A 27,026-nucleotide genomic window follows, 5' to 3' on the forward strand; every position below is an offset into this window, starting at 1 on the left:
GGGTGACACAGTTAACAGGGGAAAACCTAGGAAAAGACCGAATAATAGGAACTCTTTGAGCAAAAACAAAGCTGCACCAAAAAGAAATTCAAAAGGAAAAGTATCAAATCGAGCGATATCCCGCGGGGGCCCCAAAACAACTGCTTGCTCAAAGAGCAAAATGGGGATCGAAATGAAAGAAATAATTTAAAAAACTATTTCCAACCTTCCCACAAAACACACAGGCCATTGATAGAGGAACTTTCAGATGCAGAAATCCTCCAGGCTGTTAAGGATTGTTGGCCTTTTTCGAAACATCGTAGAACAAATGAGCCAGAGCCTCAAACAAACTTTACTCCTCGGGGAGACTCCCCAGACATTACAAGAGGAGAAGAAAACATGGGACCCGAGGAATTAATGGAAAGGCCTTTGACATCAAGCAAGAAAGTGGGATCAAAGCTGAGCTCTGCTCCAACCAGTCAAATCGACGATGTAACACCGTCAAGGGGCGATGCGACAGCCCAAACAAAAGCAGGCCCACAGACAACAGAGGAAGATCTTACCACACTCGTAGCCCCTAAAGACTCATCCTCCATAGCGTCCCGCATGCGAAAACGCAGCTGCGAGGAAAACAGATCGACAGGAGCAACCATAGCACCCTTCCAAAGCCCAGGTCCTGAAAACTTGAATTCACCTCCAGTAAGTCAAAAAGATCCTGCGATCATGGCACAAAACGACAAGCCCTTTACTGAAGATCGAATTGGTGAGAAAGACATGAACACAGGAACAAACACAACACCTGTGAAAAAGTCAGTGACGAACAAGGGGACATCGACCGCAGTAAACCTAAAAGACCCTGCAAGCTTGGAGAACCTTCAACAAAGACCTCAAAAAAGTAGTAAAGAAAATGTAAACTTACCTTTTAATAGGTTCTTCAACCATAAATGAAAATGTACGACCACAGGATCCTCGAAGACATTCTTTTGGGGCAGAGGGGAGCCAGGGCATCTACCAACCGATGAGACAGCCCAGGATACAGGAACTCCAAGAGAAAACAAGAAGCAACGGCCAACAAAACCTGTCACCTCCAGACACACCAACGAAGAAAGGTGACATGCTTTCGATAATGTTAGCAATTACAATAGCTTTAAATCCTTTCTTAAAGCTATATGAAACAATCAGTGACAGTTTAAAAGACCACACTAACATTCAAACTACAATGAATAAAAAACTAACTTGCCTGGAGGCTCATATCCTGGCACAAGAGCAACTGGAGGCTGCGCTGCTCTCAGGTAGGCTAGTATCACGCTCCTCTGACAAATCCACACAAGGCGATTTGATACACCTGGAAACTAAAACATCTAGTAGCACTCAAACAGAAATAAAAATTGATCTGACTGAGGAGACCAACAACGTGTGGACAAAAAATTAAAGTATCTGGGGCCCGTGCAGTAGCAATATGAAGGAATGCATTACAGAAGAGTCGACAAACAACAACCTAAGTGCAATAAAGTCTAGAAAAGTAACATTGGGACAATGTGATCAAACTACCGGTGAGAAAACAACAAAAGCAACTACGAAAGATCGTACAAGTACGATCGTGCTGGCGGGCAATGAAACTCCATTGGCCCCAATGTTTAAAAAAGTGCTCATCACGAAGGCTACTAGATCCTCTACACCTACAGCTTGTACTTCCAACAAAGGTGATCCTAAACCGACCATGTATAAGAAGAAAGAAACTGAATCACAAAATGAAAGTCCCAAGGTCATTCTTAGACCTGCAGGCTCCCCAAGGTCGGTAGAAGATTTCCTGGCAGACAAGGAAATGATGAACTTAAGCCAACATATAATGGATGAAAATAGAGGGGAGGCTATTTCATCCTCCACACTTGCAACCTCCTTACAGAAAAAGGAGCCTGGAGAAAAAACTAAAGCTGACGGTTTCTTAACATTGGAAGATCGATGTAAGAAGACAGCTAAGAAGGATAGATGAACTCAAGGCACCTCAGATTACTGCAATCGCATGCAAGAGGCGAGACCACAAGAACCTATCCCGAGGAAAATCAGGAGGAAGCCCCTGGAATTTCATCAAAAGGAGAACCCTCAAGAACAAAAAAGGTCGAACAGAGCTTCGCCAAGTATTTATCACACGCATAAAGTAACAGGTGAAAACCGGAGACATGAGAAGAAAAGGGGAAATGGATCATCCTCTAAGAAAAAAGGAGAACCTCAACATAAAGGAGACTGACCCCGAGAAAGAGATGGGTGATCAAATTGGAACAGATCCCAGGGAACGAAGATGACGTGATTCTGAATAGAGGGTCAGTTCTAAGGCTCTTTGCCTTCATCCCGAAACTAAGATCTATTAAAACGGATGACCTATTGATTGTCGACCCCAGCAAGACACATCAAAAGGCCATATCTCACCTATACCTCTCTTCCAAAAGGGTGCGCGACCTGTTAAAAGAAGAGACCAAATCGCTGTTACGAATGGGCTATGACATTGCTGACTCGTCAAGGTCGATAGCCTTGATGCCAAAAATTAGGCGCGACGAGGAGCTTAAATCAAGAACAAGAAACTCCAAGTCAGTTCAGCGAGGGACTCGACATGGAAAAAGGTCACCCACCAAATCAGGAAACCAAGAGGAAGAGATCCCGGCCCAAAAAGACAGAAACGAAACAGTACTTCGTGGACCTATCCAGGATCGTCACTTTGTACAATTCTCAGAAGAAGATGACAAGAGCGTGGACAACAATAAAGATGAGACGCAAGAAAACAGAAGTGCCATAAGAGGGAGTGATAAAAGCAAAGTCATTCCGTTAACGAGAACCATAAAGAAAGTACCAGCCAAAGATAACAATGGACCTAATCTAGAGTCAAAATTGTCTCACAGCATTTGGTCCTGGCTACCTAGAGCCCTCCAAAGGGAATCTAAGAGATAGCAACCCAACGATCAAAATCTAAAGAGTGGCGTCAACGACAAAGAAACAACACATTTTCCGTATAGGCTCATGGAACACCAGAGGCCATACTCATTTGACAGCACAAGGACCTATAAAAATAGCAGACTACGACCTACTGTGCCTCCAAGAAACGTGGTTAACACAAGCGCCAACATTGGATGGCTACGAAATAGCGTTCTCTCCAGCAAAAAAAGGACCGAGGGGACGACCATCTTCGGGGCTACTGATAGCCTGCAGAGAGGGAAGTGGCTGCTCTTTGGAAAAAACCTTGATCAGTAACCCTTCTTTGCTATTGGTCAAGGCCATATGGCTAGAGGGTATCAAGAAAGGAGACAAAGGCAAGCCACCAGTAATTATAATTGCAAACACCTATTGGAACCCGGCGACCCTCACTGATTTAGAGTACCTGGAAATGCTGGAAAGTGCAATTGACGAAGCCATAGGTGTCTATTTGGCACCCTACCTTTTCATTTGTGGTGACCTCAACGCCACGTGCATACAAGATTCAAACAAGCTAGCACCCCACGATTCCATGAGCGCAACAGCTAAAAGAGGTTCGGCTTGGCTCAAATTGATGAAATCTAGAGAAATGCACAACATAGACAGTGTTTTCCCAGATCCCTCTCGCTTGCCAACCTGGAAAAGAGTCTACAAGGGCCACAATAGATTACATTTTTATATCCACAACCTTGCTATCAGTTGTGACGGCATTTGAAGTAATCGAAACAGCTGCAAGTGACCGCAACCTCCTCTGTGCAACGTGGCCCAGAAAAAGGACGGTAAAATCTACGGGGGAATTACCACTATGTATCAACAATCAACACACAAGACTGAAGCTATCAGCAGCAGTGATCCGTGACCTCGGGTCAAAGTATAACACCCAGTCAGAGCTTACCTCTGAAAAACAGATCGACTATTCTCCATTGCTATCCGTATACAGCCATAAAACTGGAAATAAGGACCCCAAAAGATCACATGTTCATAGGTATGACCTAAAAGTGGCGACTAAAAAGAGAGAAATGCAAAAATTGAAACGACAAGCCAGTAAACTAGGTACACAACTCGCAATCAAGGCAGCGAACGAAGGTCAACGAGAATATAAAACCTGGGTTCATAACCATCGTTTGGCCTTATACCAACAATACGCTGAGAACATCATAACTGCAATAACGGCTAACAACACCCGAGAGTTTTGGTCTCTCTTAAAAACGGCCTCTTCTCCATCCGAGCCAGCGTTTATCTCAAACATCGGAGAAGGGACATGGGTGAATTTCTTCCAAGCGCTTTTTGAGAAGACGCAAACACGGCCAAGTCCAGCTAAAGAGACCATTCCAACAGCGTGGAGACCTCTAAATGACAAAAAAGAAATAACAAGACAAATAATGAAATTGAAAAATTCTAGAGCTCCGGGCGTAACCAACATAGATCTAAAAGCCTTTCCAGCGGAGTGGGCAAGTCTCTTGAGTGATATTTTTAAGAGATATGCAACATTACATTCTATCCCACCCTCATGGAAATCCTCAATTGTGGTACCTGTCTACAAAAAAGGGAACAAAGCCGACCCGGCAAATTACAGGCCAATAGCCTTATTGGACTGTATTGGAAAAGTCTTTGGTTCCCTGCTCTTGGAGGAATTTAACTCATGGGCAAAATCAGCTCCGTGCAGCGATTATCTTCAAAGGGGCTTTAAAAAAAAAACCTGGGGACTTTGGGGACTTCGGCAAACATCTTGTTACTGAGCGCCCTAAAGAGCAAAGTCTTAGAAGGGGGCCCAAGGCTGTTTGTCATTTTCATTGATCTTACACAGGCTTTTGATCGTGTTGACCGAATTCTTCTGTGGAAAAAAACTGGAAGCCTGGGCATGTCCACAAGATATCCTGGACCCAATTAAAGCGCTATACACAGATACCACCATGAAAGTGAAGTTAACTCCACAAGGTCTCCTTTCTAAAGCTATTCCAACGGCCAGAGGAGTCAAGCAGGGGTGTCCCCTGGCGCCTGCGCTCTTCCTGGCCTTGGGTGATTTACAAGAAGTAAACTTGTCGACTCGATGCTTTCCGCCCAAACTAGGAAGCGCCCATATAAACAGACTGCTATACACTGATGATCTAATCCTAATGGATCACACTCCAATTGGATTGCAGCGGCAGTTGAACAGTCTGGAGGAATACATGAGGACAAACAATTTGGAGATAAACGAAAAAAAAAAAAATTCATGACTATCTCAATTAGCTCCAAAAAATCGGAAAAGATATCACTGCACCTGACGAAAGAACCAATTGAAAAGGTGCCGGAATTTAGATATCTGGGAGTGATCTTGGACAGCTCGAAAAAAGAAAATGCAATGCAGATGCACTTAAAACTGAAAGTAAAGAAACTGATTGGGCAAGGCAAAGCCATTAACAGGAAATGTGGCCGCTTTTCGTTACTGCCTGTGTTGGAATTCTACAAAAAAAAAGGTTGTTCCATCATTAACATATGGGGCAGATGCAATGCCAAATCTTCCAACTACATTTTGGCTGAAACTTGAAGCACAATTCTGGGGATCAATACTAGCCCTGCCGGATTCCACCTCTAAGGCAGTGATGAGACAGGAACTAAGTTTATTATCTCTGGAAGGCACAGTAAAAATCAATTCCTTGATGCTATTTCGCAAATGCAGAATGGCAGAAGATCAGTCAATTTATAATTTGTTACTAAGAGAATTTAAAAGTGGAACCAACAAAATGTTAAAGGTCTGGTGTACCCGGAATTGTGAATATCTAGCATCAGTGGAATGCGACGAAGAAACCCTGTTCGTAAATCCAACAAAAATACAAAAGAAATTGAAAGAAATGGACTGGATTAAAACTAAAGAAATGGCATCGCAAAACAAACTAATCCAGCACTTGCCACCAAATACAAGGAGGTTAAACGAAGTGCAGCCTTACATTAAGAAATTTCCATCAAAACCAGCGAGAGACCTGATTATGAGAGCGAGATTGAACCTCTTACAAACTAACAAAATCCTATTCATTAGAGGTTTATCATCGAAAAAAGAATGTCGCTTTTGTACTGATCAATCAGTAACGGAATCAATTCGTCATCTGATCCTTGAGTGTCCCAGTACCAGAGGTTTAAGATCATCATATCTTCCGGACATTCTAAGCGAGTTTGCTTTAAGCGACCAAGAAAATTGTTGGGCTAAGTTAATAGGGGGGACAGAACACAATGGCAACTGGCAATCTTTAACATCGTAAAATATGTAAACTTTGTACTACTGCCACAAAACCCCCCCTTGTCAGACACCTAGAAACTAAAAGAACTTCTTTTTTGCTTAAAGAACTCGTGAGAAAGAGAACCTGTTTCTCAACATGATCACTTTGTAAAAAATCTTAATGATTAAACACAAAAAAAAAAATAACTTTAAATACTAATCGCCAGAGCAAGCCCATTGCATGCTTTCTAAAGAGAACTCATACCAGTGAGAATTGTTTCCATTCATCTTATGGTTTGGACATCCCAAGTTTAGGATATTGCTCTTGTGATTGTTTCCCATGATTTTCTGCATCAAATTTACTTACCTGCATTGCTGGATTAAATTATCTGATGTCCTTTAAGTGAACCTAATGGTGATTGTATATATTTGTATTATAGAGTGTAGTGTGATAGTACTACCTGCTGGTTTCATTTTTCAGTGTGTTCTAAAGGCTTTAAACAAATAACTGAATTTGTAGAACTGTCTAAATTGAATTGTGTGCTATACTGGGTGGACTCATTGAGGCCCATGACTCCCATGCACACTCTCCGTAGACTAAGCCTTGACTACATCCACCTACATTTATTGTAATTGGTTATTTATATGCTAAATAGTGCTAATAGTGCTAAATAGCAAGAGGTTTCTAAGTGTGGAGCCAGGGATAGAACCTGTTGCTCTGTGTCGTCTTGCTTCCATAGTGAGCACGTTGACCCTGAGCTATCCTCCCGGTCCCTTTGGCTAACCCCTCAAAGCTCACTGTTCATCATAACTAGGGTGGCCTCCTAAAATCTGTCCACCAGGCTAGATTTGAGTAATCCATTTGAACAGTCTGAATTAGGGTTTTGACACCTTGGGATTAATTATTGTATCTGAATAGATCCCACCCATACCGTCTGACAATTTGCAGCGTAAGAGCCCCAGAGTTCTGTTGTTGCTCTTTAATGGGGTTTTGAGGGATACGCTGCTGCTAGTGTAACCAGCATCCATCCCATGCGTAGATAAGTACCTGGCACAAAATCATAGGGCTGGTCCCAGTGACCCCTTTTACCTTAATACTAAACCTTCACTGACGGGCCTAGTTATACAAGCTGCCTGTTCTGGTGCTAAACTACAACCTTTCTGACTTCTCACCTGCATAGGGAATTGTGTACCTTGACACAATGTGATTGTGTTTTTGCAATTGGCTGCCATGCGCTCATGCCTCCTGTACTCTTGCATGATACACTCAGGCTTTATAAGAGGCAGCTGACATCGCTTGCATACATCTTCCTTCGGAATGACAAGGATCTTTGAAAGTGGTCTAGGATGGCAAAGACACTGCTAGGACCATCTTAGAAGTGGGCCTGGACTCCACAGACTGTGTAGGTCATACTGTTGTCACTGGGACAGTGTTAACACACCATTCCTGGACCATTTTCACTCCAGACATTCAATTAAAACCTTTCGCCATGGTATTTTGTGGTTCTCACTTGCTTAGTGTTAAGGCTGACAAGAGCTTTGAAGTTTAAGGACTCTCGTCTGGTGGTAAAAATATTATGGCTTTCTGAAACCTTGTTTTTGTTCTTCTAATTCAGAGGACTGGGATTGGAGCATCAACGGCTGAGCCTGAAGCCTCAGTTCCTTCAGGCCTAGTGGCTCGAGAACTGCTTAGTTTTTTGCTTTGTGTCTGACGAGTCTCCTGTAGGTGGTAGGATTTTATTCTTCAAGAGGGCAAGGCAGGAAATAACTTCATACAGGTGGATCCTTCTAATCTTTTAACCCTACTTTGCTTATTCCTTTTCTGGAACTGTTTCTGTAACAAATCTCTCTCCTCTTTCTGATGGGGGTGTTGGAGCTATACTACCAGAGGAACAGAGGAAGTTAGGAAAGATGGTCATGTCGACACAGATCCTTCAAGCTTTGGAGCGACATGACTAGCTTGTTTCTATCGATTTGCAGGGTGCATGCTTTCCCATCCCTTTCCACGCCAAGCATTGGAAATACCTTTGTCTCCCATTTGGCCACACATCGGCCCTGAGAAAATTCCCCAAGATCATGGTGTTGATTATGTCTCCTCTATACCGGAGAAAAGTGCATGTCTTTCACTTTCCTCAACAACACGCTCTTGCAGGCCAGCTTGGAAGCAGAGGCCCTTCAAGGCTGAGCGATGGCATATTCCTTTCTTCACCAGTTGGGTTTCTACATGAACGTAAAGAATTCCTTTACAGCCCCCAATGAACGTTTACAGTTTATAGGTGCAGACTTGGATATGGAACAAGGCTTGGCTTTCCCTGCACTAGAAAGAGTAACAAGCTTACAGACCAAGGTAGCCTTTTTTGAGCCGAACTTGGAAGACTCCTGGTTGGTGTTTCCTTGAGTGTGCTAGGGCTCATGGCATGCTGCATCTCCAGGAAGCAATACTGCTGACAGGGTCGCTACAGGGGACCCAAAGAAGCCAACGGTCCCAGTTTAGAGGGAACATATTGGACATTATCCTGCCCCCCGCCCCTATACTGCCCCACCCCTCTCCGGTTTACAAGTACTTGCTTTAGTGGGAATCCATGACCAACCTTCTTCAGAGGGGCCCCATTCAAGCAGCCTTGGCAACTGTCAAACATTTTCACTGATGTGTCCCTGATGGGATGGGAAGCTTATATGCAGGTTCTTTCAGTGAGCATACTGTGGGAAAGCAGGACAAGTCATTCCACATCAACTTACTGGAACTCAGGGCAGTTCATATTGCATTGTGATTTTTCTCCCCATCCATCAGTGGTCCAACAAGTCAGGTCCTCAGTCGGCACCACCATCAACAGAATGGTCGGTGTGGGATTACTCAAAATGTGCATGGTGGATTTAGTGCTCAATTCAATTAAATCTTTATTTGTGTATTGTTTAAAATAGTGTGTTGGGGGCGGGGGGTATAACCGCCGTGCTCCATATGTGCAAGGGCCTGGGAATATTCCTTTTTGAAATTCGTTTTTTTATTAAGGACTATATAACAAGCACTAAAGGACAATACCAAAACATCATTTACTGCAATCCAAATGGAATGATACAGCATCCAAGCTACGAGAGAGGATTTCTCTTCAGGTGAGCAGTATAATACTGTCATATATAGCTAAGTCACCTTCAATCCAATGGGAAAGACTATTTTGCTACAGTTGCATTGAAAAAGAATCGGTGTTGAAACAAGTGTCGGCTGTAACCACAAGAAAAAAACATCTGAATTTGATGACTCTGTAGAACATAATAATTGGCTATCATTACTTGTTGGCAAAGTGCGAATCACCAGTATAATCAGTTACTGGTTTAAAATGAACCTTTGCAAACTTTCATTTAAATTGACTTTAAAAATGTTCCTTCAAATATAAAATTTAAATTCACCACATATAAAATGTTTCTTCAAGTATACAAATTAAATTCATCACATAAAATGTACATCTCAAGTAATTTAAAAGGAACAATACAAATATCAACCATACAAACCATTAAATTAATCTCGTAAATACAACAGTTTAAAAGACAAGCAGAAGGGGGAAAACGCATAAATAGCAGACACTACAGATCAGAAGCAACACAGATACAAACTTTTTAGATCTAATTATACAGCTTACAAACATTTTTTAGAAACTTTAAAGTAACCAATTTCAGAGAAACAGATTTCCCATTCAAAATGTTCAACCATAAATTGTCAGCCAGAACCCAGTCAAAACTAGGTAAAAATGTACCAAAGTAACAAATGCGATCTTCCAAAAGCGCAGGGCACAACGCAAGCAGATGGAACAAAGTCTCCTTTTCCTGAATATTTTTACAAAATCTGCAAAGGGCAGATTCTGGTAGACATCGACTTCCTAATACATATCTCATTTGTAAGGAGAACATTCAATCGGAGGCGCATAAAATCATTTCTAAAACTTCTCGCTGGAAGCTGCCTCAAATATAGTTCAGCAGTGTGTAAGGAACTCATGGTGGCAACATTAAAGAAAGACACAAGTGATCACAGTACAAGGGTGTTTATTAAACTGTAAATGCTGGGTGGAAAAACGCCTAACCTAAACTGAAATCTAAGATGGGAGCAAGCTTCGACCATCAAATAAAAAATAAGGCAGTCCTTTTGGTGTCTCGTCTAGCCTCTACCAAAAAAACCTGTTGCCAAATCCATACAACTAATTACAATAATACCTGGCACCGCTCGCCCACCGCATCGCTGCTCTCTGCTCCAATTTTCAGTGCTATACGGATAACACTCAGCTTGTTTTCAGGATCCCCTCTGCCACCTCTTCTCCCTCTCTCATCTCTTGACTGTCTGTCTGCAATCCACGAGTGGTGTGCCGCCAACAACCTCTCCCTTAATGCCATTAATACAGAGATCCTCCTCATCAGTACTCCTAAGATCCTCAGGGCCATCTTCGACTCCACGCTTTCCTTTTCTCCACACATATCCGACGTCTCTAAGAAGTCAAACCACCAACTGCGCCTCCTCAGAGGCATTCCTCCCTTCCTCTGCCTCCCCCAGAAGCTCACTGTCTCCAGAGCTCTGGTTCTCTCCAGGCTGGACTACTCCAACAGCCTTTCTAAATCTGCCTGCTACTACTCTCCGCCCTCTGCAACTCATTCAGAACAAGACTGCGAGAATTGTCCTTGGCCTCAGGCCCCGAGATCGTATCTCTCCAGCCCTGAAATCTCTTCATTGGCTCCCAGTGGCTGCAAGGATTAAGTTGAAGACCCTTTCCATTGTCCACAAGGCCTTCTGTGTCCGCAGTACCTTCAACCTATGGAAATACCTTCCTAATTGAGCTCTTCGCTCCTCCATCTCCAACTTCCTCAGGGTCAGTCGCTTCTCCAAGCAACGAGTTGGGGGTAGATCTCTTTCTTCGGTGGGGGCCTCCCTGCCTCTCTGAAACTTGAGGAGAACCATCTTTGGTTCTGGAAGCACCTCAAGACCTTCCTCTTTGCTTTTGCCTTCTCTCTTCCTCTCCCCTGCTGAACTGTTTTGGCACTGGGCACCTGGCTACCCTCTGATTTCGGGCCCAGATCCCTGCCCACCTAGCCGCATACCTGCACTGCCTCTTGGCAACCCTTGCACTTGGTCTGTATCTGCAACACTACAGTCCCCTTCCTGCACTTATTAGACACCGTTTGTCTGCACCTTATTATTGCACTGCCACCAGCTGGCTGCAATACCTGTTGTTTAGATCATGTGTTGAGCACGTTTCCACTCTCCCCTGCCCCTTGCACTTTTCCCCCTTCCCGCTCCCCTGCACTTGCGCATTCTCAATGTCACTAGGCCTAGTAAGATCATTGTTTTGTCCTCCCTTCTACCGCTCCCTTGTCTCGCCGCACCCTGAAACACAGTGATATAAATAAAATACCATATCTTACAGAAAGAGTATGGGTTAGGGTTTTCAATAAGGAAAGAAGTGTTCACAAATAATAAGTCAGGATGTGACTGCCAGGCGTCTCCCTGCCCCACGTTTTCAGCACGGGACAAGGTGAGACTTTGGAGCACAACACACGCTCGAGCTTTCCCAGCACAAGCAAACAGTTCCACTCTCAGGTATTGGGGCATTCAGGGTTTATGTTTCTTTTCTACAACTAATGTCAGAATGGTGGTCCATGATGTACGACTCCCTTCCCCATGCTTTAAAGCATGTGAAAGGTGATACAGAATAGTATTTCCGTAAGTGCCGGGGGGGAAAATCCTTTAACCCTGGTCTTTCTTGATCATCTGGTCCTACGGGGACAATCCACTTCCCCTGGTCTTTCTCTCTGCAAGACTCAGATCTTCCTTTACTAAACCGCGTTGGGTGATGTCTTCTCACCCTTGGATCCCTCTTTTCTGGGCTTAGATCAACAAACAGTTCCTATCGCTATCAGGACCTTTGGTGGTTGACTTTCTTGCTTCCGAGGGCCTGATAGGTTCAAATATAACAAACAAGAAGTCTCTTTCGGATTACACTTGAGGCGATGATCCTTCACCCTGAGTCCCCCTTTTTCGGGCTCAGATCCCACTTGATTGTTAGCCTCCATCTGCCGGGTTCACTATGGCTTTCAACACAATCTTCTTCTTTAACACTCACAAATCTTAGTCTTTTTAAACAGTTTATTCTGTGGCCATCCCTCTGCCAGGTTCACGCTTGTCAACACAGTTAATTGGGACTTCAGACTTCGTCCCCCCTTCTTTCACAAATCTTCGAGTGACGGCTGTTCACCCCTTGCATCCCCCTCGTTCGGACCCCGACCCTTCTCGATTGTTGGCTTCCCTCCGCCAGGATCACTATTGCCAACTTTACAATGCAGGATTTGCTTCCCTTAGTTTTACAATCTGTCGGTCAGAGACTTTCAACTGTACAGAGGATTCTAAGAGCCCCCTGTATGACCACTTTGACCACCTGCTTGCCTTTCTCCCAAGGCCTTCTGGTTACTGTAGTGTATACCATCGGATAATCACCCTGAGTTTCCTAGTTGAGCACCCACGTGGTGCTGGACTCCTCTGTTGCTGGTTTTCCCCTTTTCGATCAACAGCTCTTTAAGCCTTTCACAGTTCAAATTAGACGTTTGCTACTTTTTTGTTCAACACAGTTCGGTTTCTTATCAACACTCCCCTGTAATTAACCTATTGTCTTTCCTTCTCTTTGGAGTCAAGGTTGGTACCACCAAGACAAGCGTCTCTTCACGGCTTGTTAATCAGCAGAGGAGGTTCTTGTGTACCATTGAAAGCTGCTGCAACACTCTGTCTATTGTTTGCGGTCTTATGTTTCCGCCTGCAGAGGTTTCACGGGCCTTGATTGGAAAGGGCAAGGCCGCTTCTCCCTCTTTCCCCCTCTCGGTATGTGCCGTCTGTCTCCTCCTCTTGAATTGCTGTGCTGAGTTAGCTCTTACATCATGCGGTTTGCCTTGCTCCTCCTGTGCTCTTGTGCTCCACCTTTTATCCCTGTGGGGAATGGACAGGGCCGTTGGGTGTGTCAGATTCTGGTCAATTGCCTGACTTTGCCTGAGCCATGGTTTGGGACATGTCAGGTAAACCATTTTTGCATTAGTCCATTGTCTCTCATGATGTAACCAAGTGTTGGTGTCACAAAGGGAGGGAGTTAGCATTTGGTAGGGTTTATGAAATAGACAGGGGGGATTGTGGGAACAGTAGTGTTTTGTTAATGCCTATTGAGATTTTGGAAATGAATAATCAGAGGGAAGTGCAGACGAAGGATTTGTGTGGATAACAGGGAAACAAGAATTCTAGTTGATTTACCAGAGGTGTAGGGGTGGTTGGATTTTATTAAGGGAGATTCTTTGGCAGGAAGGGAGGTAGATGTGGAATACCCAAAAAATGCCTCAGGGACTTCGTCCCTGGTAGAATACCGCATCTTACACGGGGCATTCCCCCAAGCACAATCCCGGACTCCCCTACCCAGGTGATCCTCCCTCACTGGTCCCCCCCCCAGGGTTGGGATCCAAGAGCGATGTCCCTTCCATGGCCACCTGAGTCAGCGATCCCCGAGAATAGCCTGGGAGACACTCCTCGGGTTTCTCACACAGTGCCAGCACATTTATGATGTAAGGTTAAATGAGCGTATAATGTAGACTTCAACAAAGTTTCCCTCGTAGCTATCCAGTCGTTAAGCTTTATCATTTTTTTTATTTTGTTTGGAAAAATGGTTTCTGAGATTAAATCCATATTGAGCAGCAAATGAGAACAATGTGCTACAAATAAACGTATAAAACTATTTTTCTGGCGGCCCTGTTTGCCAAATTCGGTGCATGTCTGTTTAGACAAGGTTGCTATTACGTGGTAATTGTGTCCACCATACTTTACTTTGCAGGGACTGTAAACCCAACTCATAGCGTATTGCTGAGATTGAAGTACTGTGAGGTAGATAATACAAGACCTTTTGCCACATCAGTGTTACATAATAATTCAACTCACTTAGTAGCCACCCAGGAAAGATTTCCAGACCATAGGAAAACTTCGGAATAACCTTTCCTAAGTAGAACTTAAAAAATGTCAGCATAGGAAATGTGCCATATTTTCTATCCACCTTACACACTTGGGCGGCTAACACAATTTCTTTTTGTTTTGAAAAGTTCCTTTTAAAAGGCTTTTGAGGGGTGAGAAGCCAGTGGGTAACCCGGATACAGCATACTGGATTGACTTATAAACCATAAGTGTATTTTTCTTTCTCCGTTTACAGAATTTTAAAATCTCAGTTTTCCAGGGATTCATCTTCAACCTATTTACAGTGATAAAATGAGTAAAAGCATCAATCTCTGTAAACCAATCGGAGTACAATCAAATAAAATAAAATCATCAGCATATTCTGTCCACGAAATTCAAAGCTCCCCAATTTGGGGGGGCAGGAGCGGGACAAAGGAGGCTTTAGATAAAAATTCGCCAATATCAACCACATACAGATTAAAAAGGCATGGGGCCAAAATACAGCCCTGTCTGAGCCCAGTGCTAGTTGGAATTAATTTGGACATAGCACCTCATTGTTTAAACACACTTGAACCGAGGTTCATTCATGTAGGTGGATAAAGATACTTGGCAAACCTCTTGGGAGGCCTAATTTATCTAGTTTGGCCCACAAAATGGCCCGATCCACAAGATCAAAGGCCTTGGATAGAACCATTGACGCTGCATATATTGGTAGAGAGTTTTCCTTCCAAGCCATACAGGACATTAAGAAGCCCCCACAATCAGTACCTATCCACCTCCTAAAACCAATTTGAAACATATGAAACACATTTTTTGTGGCACTCCAATCCCCCCCCTTTTCACCCTGATCAAGGATACAAAGATTTTGGAGTCTGCATCCAGAAGTGTAATAGGCTGATCATTTAGGGGCGACAATTTATACCCCTTTTTATAAATAGGGGTGACCTGTGCTATTTTCCATGAGGAGGGAGAGGACATGGTGGCAATAAGGTCCTTGAACAAGATATACAATATGCATACCCAGAGCCCGACATCCTTCTTAAATATTGTATTAGCTAGATGATTGGGTCCTCCCGCACGGGAGGGATTGGCCTTAATGATGAGTCTTTCAGTGTCCACTATGGTAAAATCCAACACCCTTCTGCCAAGTTATACCCCCCCTTACCAAAGAGCTTGGAAAAGTGGTTGGACAAAATTGTTTTAGGGATAGGCTTACTTTGTGCACCCATCTGACTCATCTCTAATCCATTAATTATAGACCAAAAGTTTCCGAAGTTAACCTTATTGAGGGCAACCAGCATTTCCTCTCCATCCCGCTTGGTAGAGCACATGTCAGAGCGATTTTAATCGTTTTTAAAATGTTGCTTTGCTGTTTTGATCCTAGCAACTATCTCAACCTTCTCTACAGAGGATTCTTTTAAGTGCTGAATGATCTGACGTGTAGGTGTTTTTAGGGTGCAGACTTCAGCGTCAAATTTGTGAGTGATGGCTCTTCGATGGATTCCTGGATTGCCTCTTATGCAAAGACTTAACTACAAGGCAAAGGTGTTGGTTAAAGGACTTAGTAGTGTATGTCAGTAACTTGGATTCATATGAAGAGTTCCCAAAATCTTGCACCATCAACATGCTGAATCGCTCAATATTACCCTCATGCCAATTTAATCTATTACCGTTGGTATGATTCGATAAACATCTTTTTTTGGCAATCAGTAATTGGTTTCATCCAATGCAAATATCGAGACTAAGATGCTGTGGTCGCTAGACTGATTGGGAACAATTTCACATTTTGTACATAGATCTAGAAGAACTCTAGTTACATCGACATAATCAATGGCAGATGATCAATTCCACCCATACCAAATATAGTTAGGCCTTACTTTACACTCCAATAATTCATTGATCATATTAAGTCCCCAGCCCTCCAGATGTCTTCGCCATTTCATTCCTAGAGTGATTTTCCTACGGGTTACACACCCCTTCTTTGCAAAGTGGTGGTCTAATTTCAATAACCGTGTGCCATCACAATTGGAGTTTTAGTCCCCATCCACAATAACCTGTCCCCGGATAGGAGACAAACCAGTCCTCAAATAGTGCATGAAGCTTCTCCATAGTCTGGGTTATTGCCAAACATGGGCTCCAATGGATGTTAACCAGCAATAGTTGTCTAAGGACTCCTTTGCCAACTTTATTAATAGCTACTGCTAGCACCCCTTAGCGTGTCTCAGTTGTTTGACAATACTGCACCCCATCCCATTTCTGATTGCAATTAACAATCTTCCTGCTGGTCGACCCCGCAAGCCTTGTGCAGCTGGTTCAGTGATGATCGTAAATATGGCAAAGACAGGGGGGTTTACTAGCTAAGTTTCTTGTAAAAAAAATAATGGCAACGGTTCGTTAAAAAAGAGCAGTGTGTGGCTTCTGTCTGAAGGGCAGACACACCTCTCACGTTCCAAGAGATACGAGAGAGGCAGGCCACATTGCTAAAGCTGTCCCTTTATATCTTTGAGTTCTAGGATGGCTTCTCTTAAGGTCAAGGCGAGCCATTGCCATACACCTTCCTCCACTCCAGAGACATTTTTTTCCTGAGGGTTCTATGACACCCACCCGCCCCACACACCCCAACCCCCGGTCCTCCGAGAAGCCCTATGGGTCTCACTTATTGGCCTACTTTGTTCGTGGGGTGAAATATCGCGTAACACAATTTATATAGGTTGGGGGCTTCATTTAGCAAAACCTCATATATCATACACGAGGGAATTACCAATCTAACTTGATCGTATCTAGTGGGATGCATGAAATCCACCAATTTAATGTCCTTAGTAGTAATTGAACTAAGGGCCGGGACCTCATTGAAGAGAGCCAGAATACACATTCTATTCAAAGAGCCTGGGCCGCCTCTATCGAACATGTAATCCAATAACAAACTCATCTCATTAGGTTGGGCGACATTTTTCAACTTTCGATCTGGAGCCCTATGGGAAGGTTCTGAGGGATTATTTGTCACTCGCATGGGGTTCGCTCGAAGTTGTTTTATTGAGGAGCTGAGCAGTTTCTCTAAATGCCCTCTGACCATTCAACCCATAGTTAACTTGTGATGTTTTGGGTGCAGGCCACAATTATTCGATAAGGCCAGCCCATTACCCCTCGCCAACTGGCTACTTTGAAGGGGCAATACTTCAGAGGACTCCCTACTACTCGATATAGACTTCCCACCTTGCATAGCAGACAAAAGCAGTCTTTATGCAATAAGTCTCCAATAATTTATCTGAGGGTTTGCTCGTTAGAGACTTGGTTCAAAACCTCCTGCGTATGTGGTGCATTAATCATATCCTGACAAGTTATGTGGGCCATCTCTCAAGTCTCAGTACAGGATCCCTGCCTACCCTCTCCCTGTCCTTAATGAGATTCCCACGATTACTCAGAAAACTCCCCACCCTGAATATCGAGATCTGTCTGACTTTCTTGGCCGAGTAGCTTCAGTTTGTCCTTCTACATAGGTCGGGGTTCAGGTGGGCGTTAAAATTGATAAAATGCAGGGGGTCCTTTCCAAGGACTTTTAGGGTTAACAAATTTACATTCCTTTGTTAACCTCTTGTGTTTCATTGCATCACACAGCCCAATTGTAGATGATTTGTAAACATCTCCTAGCTCATTCCCCCTTTCTCTTCTGTACCCACCGTAATGGCTAGAACATCATCCTCCAATAAGTCAGAGTTACTACCCATTGGGTCATCCAATGAAAGTTGTGCATTTTCCTGGAGTATTTATTCAGATTTGTATTTGTTTTTTTGCACACACATTTCTGCTTCTGGTGCTCTTGCTTTTTAGCCAATTCAACTGCTTGATCTACGGTGGCTGATTTAGTGCAAAAATTCAGAGAGGCCTCCAATTCAGCCATATCGTCCCCAATGGTGCCTGCCCTGGACCTTTCGGACAAAGACATACTTCACAATTCATTTGGGGCGCAACCATTCTGTCCCTCTGACCAGCTGTCCATAAAAATCTTTGCCAAAGAGGACAGTTCGGCATGATGTAATCTTTAGGTAGCCTGTTAGATCTTTCAGCTCACTACACATAGTTTCACACAGATTCTGAATAGCAAAAAAGATGGTCTTTGACTCTGATCAAGAAGAGGGCTTATGGCATGTTCATGTTCAGGGCCTCCAAATTTACATCAACTGGATCTGCATTTGTATTCCCAAGAGTTCCTTTTTGGATGGTTTGAGGGGGGTTATCTAAATCATTATTTACAGGTGGAAGGGGATCATTGCTTTTGATTGTTATAATTGAGTCAAAATGAGCTTGTATTTTCCCTCCTCTTTTCCCCTTTTCCTTATCCTTGCCCACCTTGGTGTCACTCACCTCATCAACAGGAGAAGGGGGTAGAGGCAAATCCGATGCCTGGCTCATACAATCCCTTCTGTGTGAAAAAATCAGCGGTCCCGCCATAAGCTCAGGTCTAAGCATCACCAGCTCATCCTTTTTCCTTATCACCAAATTTACTGCAATGTTAACCTCTCTCCTGTCTTAGGTAACGGATAATAAAATCTTACTAGCAGGAAAGACTTTGCAATAATAGTATCGTGAATCAATGCATAAACTGTGAAAAAGTCTAGTATTTCCAAGGTGCACTCTAGTTCGGTGGTCTAGCAATAACAACACTACTAAATGTTTCCCCTATGCAAAACCTCACACTAAGAATATAAAAACGAAATCTAAAAAAATATAAAAAGAAGGGTCCAGATTGAACTGCAGAGCTGCTGTGATCTATTGGGGCTACAAGATTAAAACAACAACCACTTTACATTAAGAGCCAAAAAAACGTGTTTGCAACGTAACCCCTACTCTCCAGGAGTACAAAATGTCTTGTCACGCCACTATGGAGGGTGCGGCATTCGCACGCCGCCTTAACAAAAGTCGCAGTCCGTGTCCCTAGGCAGAAGAGCAACAAGTCCAAGAGAGGGAGTACATGATGTCATCTAATCAATCGCAGAGTCTCTCCTCCAGATACAAAGTGACTCTTGACTTGTTGCGCCAGCAACACATAAAGAGAGGGACCAAATCGATTGAAACGGAGCTTGCGCAAGCAACCAATCCAGAGGCTGCACCTTCTTAGCAACGGCTGACGAAGCAATGAAGAAGAGCCAATAGAATGAATGAAGTTCGGAAAAGCAGCCAATCCAGTGACCCCACCCTTTAGAGAGGAGGAGAAAAAATAATCAAAGCTTAGGAGTAAAACAGAAAAAGGGATCGCAGTTCAAAGGACAAGAGACACCAATCACCACCCGCAGTTGTCGCGCCCCCACCACAATGGACAATAAGTCAAGAGTTTAGGTAAAGATGTTCTTCCCCACTGGCACTTTAGAAGTCCCAATCAAATTGTGCTGCAGGCAGACCTTCAAAGTACAAATCAGCCCCCATGCAATCACTTATTGTGGGAGCCGTCTTTGCTTAAGGACGAAATCCAAGAAGCCACCAAACAAGGTACCCCTGGAGCGCAATGCCAGGGAACACAGGAAAGACTCCTGCAACACTCTTGACGCTCTGCGTCAGGACTTGATGTTATAAGAGCGTGGCTCCTCTTCGCAGCAGTTAACGAAAACCGACTGGATACAAAGTTGCCAAAGGATACTGACAGCACAGGAAACACTCCTGCAACACTCTGGAATTAGTATACCTGTTCTGGGTGTTGGAGTAACCACGTCTCACCAGCAGTCTGAATGTACAAGTGGACACACTGAGTCATCTCTTGGGGGTGTCACATGAGTGGGTGCTGAAAGCTGAATGCAGAGATTGTGGGGGAGATCTACTGCATGTGGGGCTTCCCCACATCGACCTGTTCGCAACTAGCTCAAGCAGAAAGTGCAAGACCTACTGCTCCTGTGAGATTCTGAAAGGGAGCACTCTGTGCGATGTGTTGGACATACCTTGTGAGTTCAAACTGATGTATGTGTTCCCACTGAATCCTTTGACGCTGAGGAAGTTTATGCAGAGTGGACCAACCATAATCCTGAGCCTGCAGACTGGGCAAGGAGGGCTTGGTACCCAATAATGCTGGGCATGCAGCTGAGTTCTCATTGGAAGATCTGACCCAATCAGGGTGAATCACACCAGTGCCGGAGCTCAGAATCTTTGTTCCTGGTTATTGACAAGCTGAGGTACAAGGTTAGAATCTCTCCTAGGTTATTCTTGGTATCATGCTCCTTGCAAAGCACCCATCCACTAAGTCTTTTTATGTTTGTTGCTTGCACAAGTTTACGTCTTGATGCCTGAACACGAAGGTTGACTCGTTGCTGTGCTCCACAAATACAGTGTTGGAATTTTTACTATATCAGTCAAATAACACCTTAAGATTGCCAGTTGGAAGGGTTACCTTGAAGCTATAAGGAAGACATGGTATCGCCAGTAAGACAGACACATGCAACCACAGTTAAAGTGTTTTTATTGAACTTCAAAAAGTGTTTGAAATACGCCTATCTAATCCTAAATCTACAGATGGGAGCAAGCCACGACCATCAAATAAAACACATTCCTCGTAGTGTCTTGTCAAAATTAAGGGGCCTATGCTAATAAACCTATTGCAATCCTTACCTCTAAATACAAATAGTGTGATATGATGTGATAGTTTATTTATATCACGCCCATACACAAGCACAAGGATGCAGTTCAATCATTAGCATCAGGGCCTATTGTGCCGAGTCTCTCCGCCTTTTCAAATTCTCTTCTTTCAGAGGGCCTGATGTGACATACAAACAAGAAGTTCCTTTCCCCTTTCAGATTATCACAAGTGCTCAAGTTCTTAGGCGATTCGCTATACACCTCGGATTCCCCTCGGCCGGGCTCAGATCATTTCACCACCATGTTCACACATTTATGCAGGGTTTTCTTTCTCGTGTGACACACAGTTCACTCCGGATCCCCTTTAGTCGGGCTCATATTCCTTTTAACTTAAAGTTCATAATTTTACACAAACTTGCTTTCAGCTGCTCTCCCTCCGCCAGGCTTGGACCAACTTCTTATACGATTTCTCAAAGACTTTCAAATGTGCACAGCGTTTTGCTTGACCCATTGCAGGACCACTTCGATTTCACAATTTATCACTCATCACATTTGCCACCTTTCAACTGGATTCCCGACAGAAAACTTCGAATGAGCACCCATGTGGTGCCGGACCACTCTGTCAACAGTATTGTATCTTGGCTTCAAAGTTCAATCACTCATCCGCTGATTAATTGTATTCACGGCGCTCGCCACATATGTTTCATACACTGTTTTGATTATACAATGTTGCCGCTTGCAACCTTGGCTTCAACACAGACCGGTCTGGTATCAGTCTCCCTAACTCACTGGCTGTGCTGACTTCACTGCCAATACTTTGTTGTAGGAGCCAAGGACAGTACCGCAGTGGCAAACTAATCACCCTGCCTTGACTATGGATGCAGGAGAGCCCTGTGTACCTCCGACACCCAATGCAGCATTCTTCAGCCTCGCTTACGTTTCCTATTCTTGAAGGTTCCTGAAAGTAACAGTCTTTTGGTGAAAATGTCAAGGGCACTTGCCTCCTTGCAATCCTCTTGGGTTTTGCCGTCTTTTGCCTTGTATTAAACTGCCATCTTGGAACCGCTGCTTCCTCGTGTGGTTTGCCTTGCTCAGAGTGTGCTCTTGTGCTCTGCCTTTTATCCATGTGGGGAAGTGTGATGGCAGTCAGGTGTGTGTAATGGTCCGTGATTGCCTGACCCTGCCCGACCATTGTGTTGGTATGTATACAGCTCAGGTGTTAGTCCGTTTTCTCCCACAGTGAGCTGTCTGTGAGAAAGTGTTTGTGTTGGGAAAGGGGTGGGGGGTTCAGTTCCTAAGATAGGGTAAAGGTGTTTCACGGAGGGGGGGGATACTGCGTCTCACCAACCGGTGTCCCACCTCCACTCCCCGAGGATCCCTCCTCCACTGGTCCACCTCCACGAACTGGATCTAAAAGTGATGGCTGTGTCCTGTCCACCTGGATGACAGATCCCCGGGTATGAGCGGGTGAGACGCCTTCATGTTTCTCACAAAGCCCTATCTTTAAAAGGATGCCAGGACTGGGGTCCCTTTTTTGGTTCTTATGGCACTTCAGTTTATTTAGGGCATGTGATGAATCTAGCGATGTCCTCACTTCTTTCTCTAATGAAGCCTTGCCCTATGTGGCCAGGGTAGGGCAGACGCTACCTGATCCTGACTTTGGGGGTGGCTGTATGAGAATGGACTACGTATGGGGAGGTGCACCTCTGGGAGATGTCTGGGCATTGTTGGTGGAAACCACATACCTCCCTTCCCTTTCAGGGATGTTTCCTCTATTCCCCATGCTTTAATGGCATATTGTCACCCTCTTCCCCAACCCTTTGGTAGATCTACTTTGGTTACTCTCCAAACTCCCATTAGGGATAATATATTGACAACTGGGACGATGAAGAGGCAGGGAGCAGTGAGGATCAATCCCTGTGAAGTTGTGTCCACTTCCTCAAATCCATTCAGGAAATGGTCCCATAACCACTGACAGGAGAAAGAACAAGAGTAATGAAGATCCCTAGTACTGAGTGACCAACGCAGTGGTCTAGTTGCTGGAAAAGGTAGACCTAAGAGGCAACCGGTAAACCTGGGAAACACAAGTGGGTTACCGGCGAGCGTACGAATAACACAGAGTGAAAGAAACCGAAGCAAAGGGAAGCCAGAAAATACCGGCAAACCAAAAGAACACAAATGGGATACCGGATTGTTTAACTGAGTGTATCGCTTCATAGAAACGCAGCGAGAGACTACAAATAAAGTCACTAAAGAAGTGTGAGTATGTGTTGAACCAGTTATGAATGGGTTGTTAAACCCCTACCTTAAAGAAAAAGTGTTCTGTACAATAAAGGTCTGGCAGAAAAGTACACCAGGTGAACACAAATAATGATGCATATTGTAGTGTCTCAAGGAAGGATCATGCCCTTTAGTGTAAGAGCTATTGTGTGAACTGTTAATAGAAGGACCTCAAGGAAGGCCGGTATCAGGTAATAATATCGCCATATATATGGTCGCCGTAAATAATATCGCCGGGAAAATGTTGTGGCGATATTATTTGGGTGACCATATATATGGGGACAGGGGCAAAAAAAAAAAAAAAAAAGATTTTTTTTTAAAAAGAACAAAAAAAAGTTTGGGGGTTGCAGGGGTGTCCCCCGCATGTTCCATGTAATAATGTCGCCACAAAAAACAGCCATTTTTCAGCGATTTTTTTTTTTTTTTTTTTTTTTTTTTTTTTTTTTTTTTTTTTTTCATGGCAAGATTTTTGTGGCGACATTATTACATGGAACCGGAAGGCCATAACCTTGAGCTTGTGAACTGTTATAAAAGTGTACAAAGAAAAAGATCGTTCTTAGGAAGAAAGATACCCTTGGGATTTTGAAGTGACTACAATACTTGGGAATGGAGCGTTTTACCTGAAAGAAGTGAATACAACGAGGGGCGAGAATAATCCTCTGGAAAACATGATTATTCTTTTTGAACTTGTTTGCTTTGGTACAAGGAGTCTGGGGAAGGAAGCTATTCCCTGCAACAATTAACATTGTCCATTTGGAAACCTTTTTGTAAGATTCAAACTTTTTGTTGAACTTGATCATCTGAGCACTTAGAGAAATCAAGAGACAATATCCATTACACCCGGAGTTATTTTAAAATGTGAGGGCAAGAATTGGGTTACGGACACAGAACATACTTTTGTTTGGACAGCCTGACACAGGACAGACCCATTCCTTTTGGTAGAGAAATTCCTCCTAGATTAGGGATTGTGAGGCATTTTCCAACCCCCATTTGCTTTGATAAAGGTTTGTAGCCACAAACATGTCTCGTCTGTATCCCATCCGGTAGATATGAGGCAACTCTGAAAAGTAGAGTTGCAAATGTCAATTAAAGGGATGATCAGCAGAAGAGAGTTCAAGGACGTTTAAAATAAAGGAGAGGTTTTTTAGTGGTGAGAAAGTTGGGGATATGAGCAGTTGCTGTGGCGTGCATGCTGCCAAACCCTGAGTAAACAGTGTTACAGTGTCTTTGTAGCCTTCAGGTCATTGACAATTTATATCTGTATGTATTGTAATTTACTGTGGTCTTACAACACATGCTCTAGAAATCTAGAGTAGCATGTGAGTGGGCTGGTAGTTGGCAGAGTAATTGGGGTCAGCCTAGGCTTTTTTTTACAATGGGTAGGGTAGTAGCTGTTTTGTAGCAGGCATTGTAGATCCGAGAGGGATTGAATATAGGCAAAAGGTAGGAGGTTAGATGTAGTATGTTCTTGATTCGCTATGGAGTAAACTGGTAAGCAGGGTCAGTCGTGGGGAGTTGGCGGGCCAGAGATAGGTGCCAGCTCAATAGGGGTAGTGGAATACTTTTAGGTTTCTTTCTCTGACAATGGGTCACTTTCTTTTTTTGTTTTAATCCTATTTGGTTGTGCCTCTCCGCCTTTCTTAGTAATCAATTGTTGTATTTTATGGTTTTATTTTCCATTTGTTTTGCTTTTTTTCAACTTTTTCTTTGTTTTCTTGTTACATGATAGGTCGCTTCCTCTTACTCTGACTAGCCTGCTCTCTCTTCAGTCTTTGATAGTCTCCTATCAATGCCAGCTGGCAGGTTGTGTACTCCTGGCTGGTTTTCCTTGCCCACCCTACAGCTATGTGTGTATTACTTTTAATAGAGCACTGCAGAAATCAAACACATTTTTCTAAGCAATAGTGCAAATGCAGAGCTATAATTTAAAACATATTTGCGTTATTTTCAAATTGCTCAAATGTTCACAAAAGTGGTTTCTCACACTGTTAAATGTTCTTCTAGTATGCAAACATCCATCATTCATTAACTCCGGCAAGGCATGCTGAACTGAATTGCCTTCCAAAATCTGCTCTGTCAGTCACTAGATCTATGCACCCCTTCAGAAAATATAATGGGTTTGCAATTTTGTAATAGAAGCTGACTAATCTGCTCTGTAGGTCCGTTTTACATTTCATACATGGTTTAGACTGTGATTGTAAGAGATTTTATTTGTACATTATTCTAGGTGGAAGATGAAGATGATCTGGAATCTGGAGACCCAGGGGATGATGATGATGATGACGACGATGAGGATGAGAACGATGAGGACTATTTGGAGGATAAAGAGTAACTGCTTGGTCAAATGCTTCAATGGGAAAGATGAAACTTTTGTGGAACAGGGACTGCTTCATTGCTGATCAGGAAATGCAACAAGAGCCAGAGCTCATGTGGGACAATACTGATGTTTCTGAGCGGATGCCATATTTAGAGACTTTTATTAAAGGCAGACACGCAAATGTTGATTCTATTAAGTTTTACTTGACTAGAATTTGCTTCAGTCATTTGGAACATGCAGTCCAGGCATGAGCTGACAATGACACTACTGCCTCAGTACTGGTCGTTTACGGATGCTGTACACATTTTAATTCTGTTCCTTCCAGATATTCTTAATTTGTATTAAATACATGTGTACTTCTCATCTGTTCAATTGAATCCTTTTTTTGTGTTCAGTGTGGGCCTAAGGTTGATCCTGTTCTGACCAACTTGTCAGTTGGCTTTGTACTGTTCAGAACTGTTAGGGCGCTAATGGGGAATAGATAATAATATTGCATTCTTGCGTTCAATATGTTCGAATAAGTCTTGTGTGTATCAGAAATGCAAACCATTTAGAGTGCCTTGCTTGCAAAAGACTAATTCCCCAAAAGTCAACTATATGTACCTTCATAAAGAAACGCAAGGAAACTGCAACTCATGCTGTAATTGTGGCCATATCCCCTAGATCTAGAATCGGGTAGGGTTTCAGCAGCATTTTGTGATGTTTACTGAATATAAAACCCATCATCATTAACCCTAATCTTAGTTCAACGCTTACAGGTGTTTTCTCACTCGCCAACTGTGTTTGAAATAAAATCTAAACACCTTTTTGATTTATATAATTTATTGGATTTTGCTTTGAAATAGATGATTTTTAAAAACAGAAAAGAACAGCATCTATTTCCACTTTTAAAAATAAAATGAACACTGTTTTTATTTTCATTTGTTTGGGTATTTTTGTTTGTTTTTGTTTTTTGAACATTATTGTAACGTTCATCACAGGCCCTTGTTTGTACACATTTCGAATTCTTTTTGTTGTTTGCTGGTCTAGTGTTGAATGAAATTTCCACTTATGAAAATTGATGTTTACCCTGGTTGTTGTGTAGTAACCACATTGAAATGTTCACTGTCCCCAAGACTATTTGTTCTGTGCTTTTGGCAGCATTTGCTTTCAAAGTATTTTGCTTCGTAGACAAGTTTCCAATATATTTGCTTTTAGAACAAAACATAAACTATACAAGTTCTATATTGTACCCTGACCAATTCATTTGGAAGGATCGAGTGGAGCTCCTCACCATGAACATTAAAAAAACATGGTTGAATATCATTACTTACTCATACAACTGATATTCTTAAATATTACAATCGGTTTTAATAGCATGTGTATGTCATGGGGCGACCTTTGTCTGTTACCTTTGATCAATTTTCACTTCTCTCCCTGTTGAAATTAAAAACTAGTGCCGTTACTGTATGTAGGCTGGCTAAATGTTTGTTAGAGGAACCATTTTGCTAATTAACAAAAACCGAATTACCAAGTGCATCAAAAGTGCAGTAGGGGCAGGACTACTAGTGCTAATCAGTAGACCTATTAGCAGCTCCATTTAGCTCACTTGGTGTGTAAAAGCGCCCCAGGAGGGACACTTTATATTTAAATAAGTTAGATTAGTTGAAGTGACCTTGACCTTTAAATAGCTGTGCATGACACACAGTGCACAGAAAGTGCAGTTGGGGTCGTTTTCGCTGGTAAAGGTGGGGTGAATTTAGCATCCCCAACCACTGCCCGATGGCTCCAAAAGAGGA

The 27,026-nt window shown here is 43.1% G+C and overlaps 1 protein-coding gene across 2 annotated transcripts in view; it reads left to right on the forward strand.

The window, feature by feature from the left end:
• Nucleotides 1-26,168, forward strand: part of USO1 (USO1 vesicle transport factor) — a 1,608,467-nt gene extending 1,582,299 nt beyond the window's left edge. For both annotated transcript variants that reach the window (XM_069630579.1, XM_069630578.1), the window contains one exon: nt 25,159-26,168. In XM_069630579.1, the coding sequence (XP_069486680.1) occupies nt 25,159-25,263 (105 nt within the window). In that variant the 3' untranslated portion in view covers nt 25,264-26,168. The remainder of the gene's footprint in view (nt 1-25,158) is intronic.
• Nucleotides 26,169-27,026: the final 858 nt, after the last annotated feature.

The sequence above is a fragment of the Ambystoma mexicanum genome, chromosome 6q (assembly GCF_040938575.1).
Source record: "Ambystoma mexicanum isolate Mex_15411 chromosome 6q, UKY_AmexF1_1, whole genome shotgun sequence".
NCBI lineage: Eukaryota > Metazoa > Chordata > Amphibia > Caudata > Ambystomatidae > Ambystoma > Ambystoma mexicanum.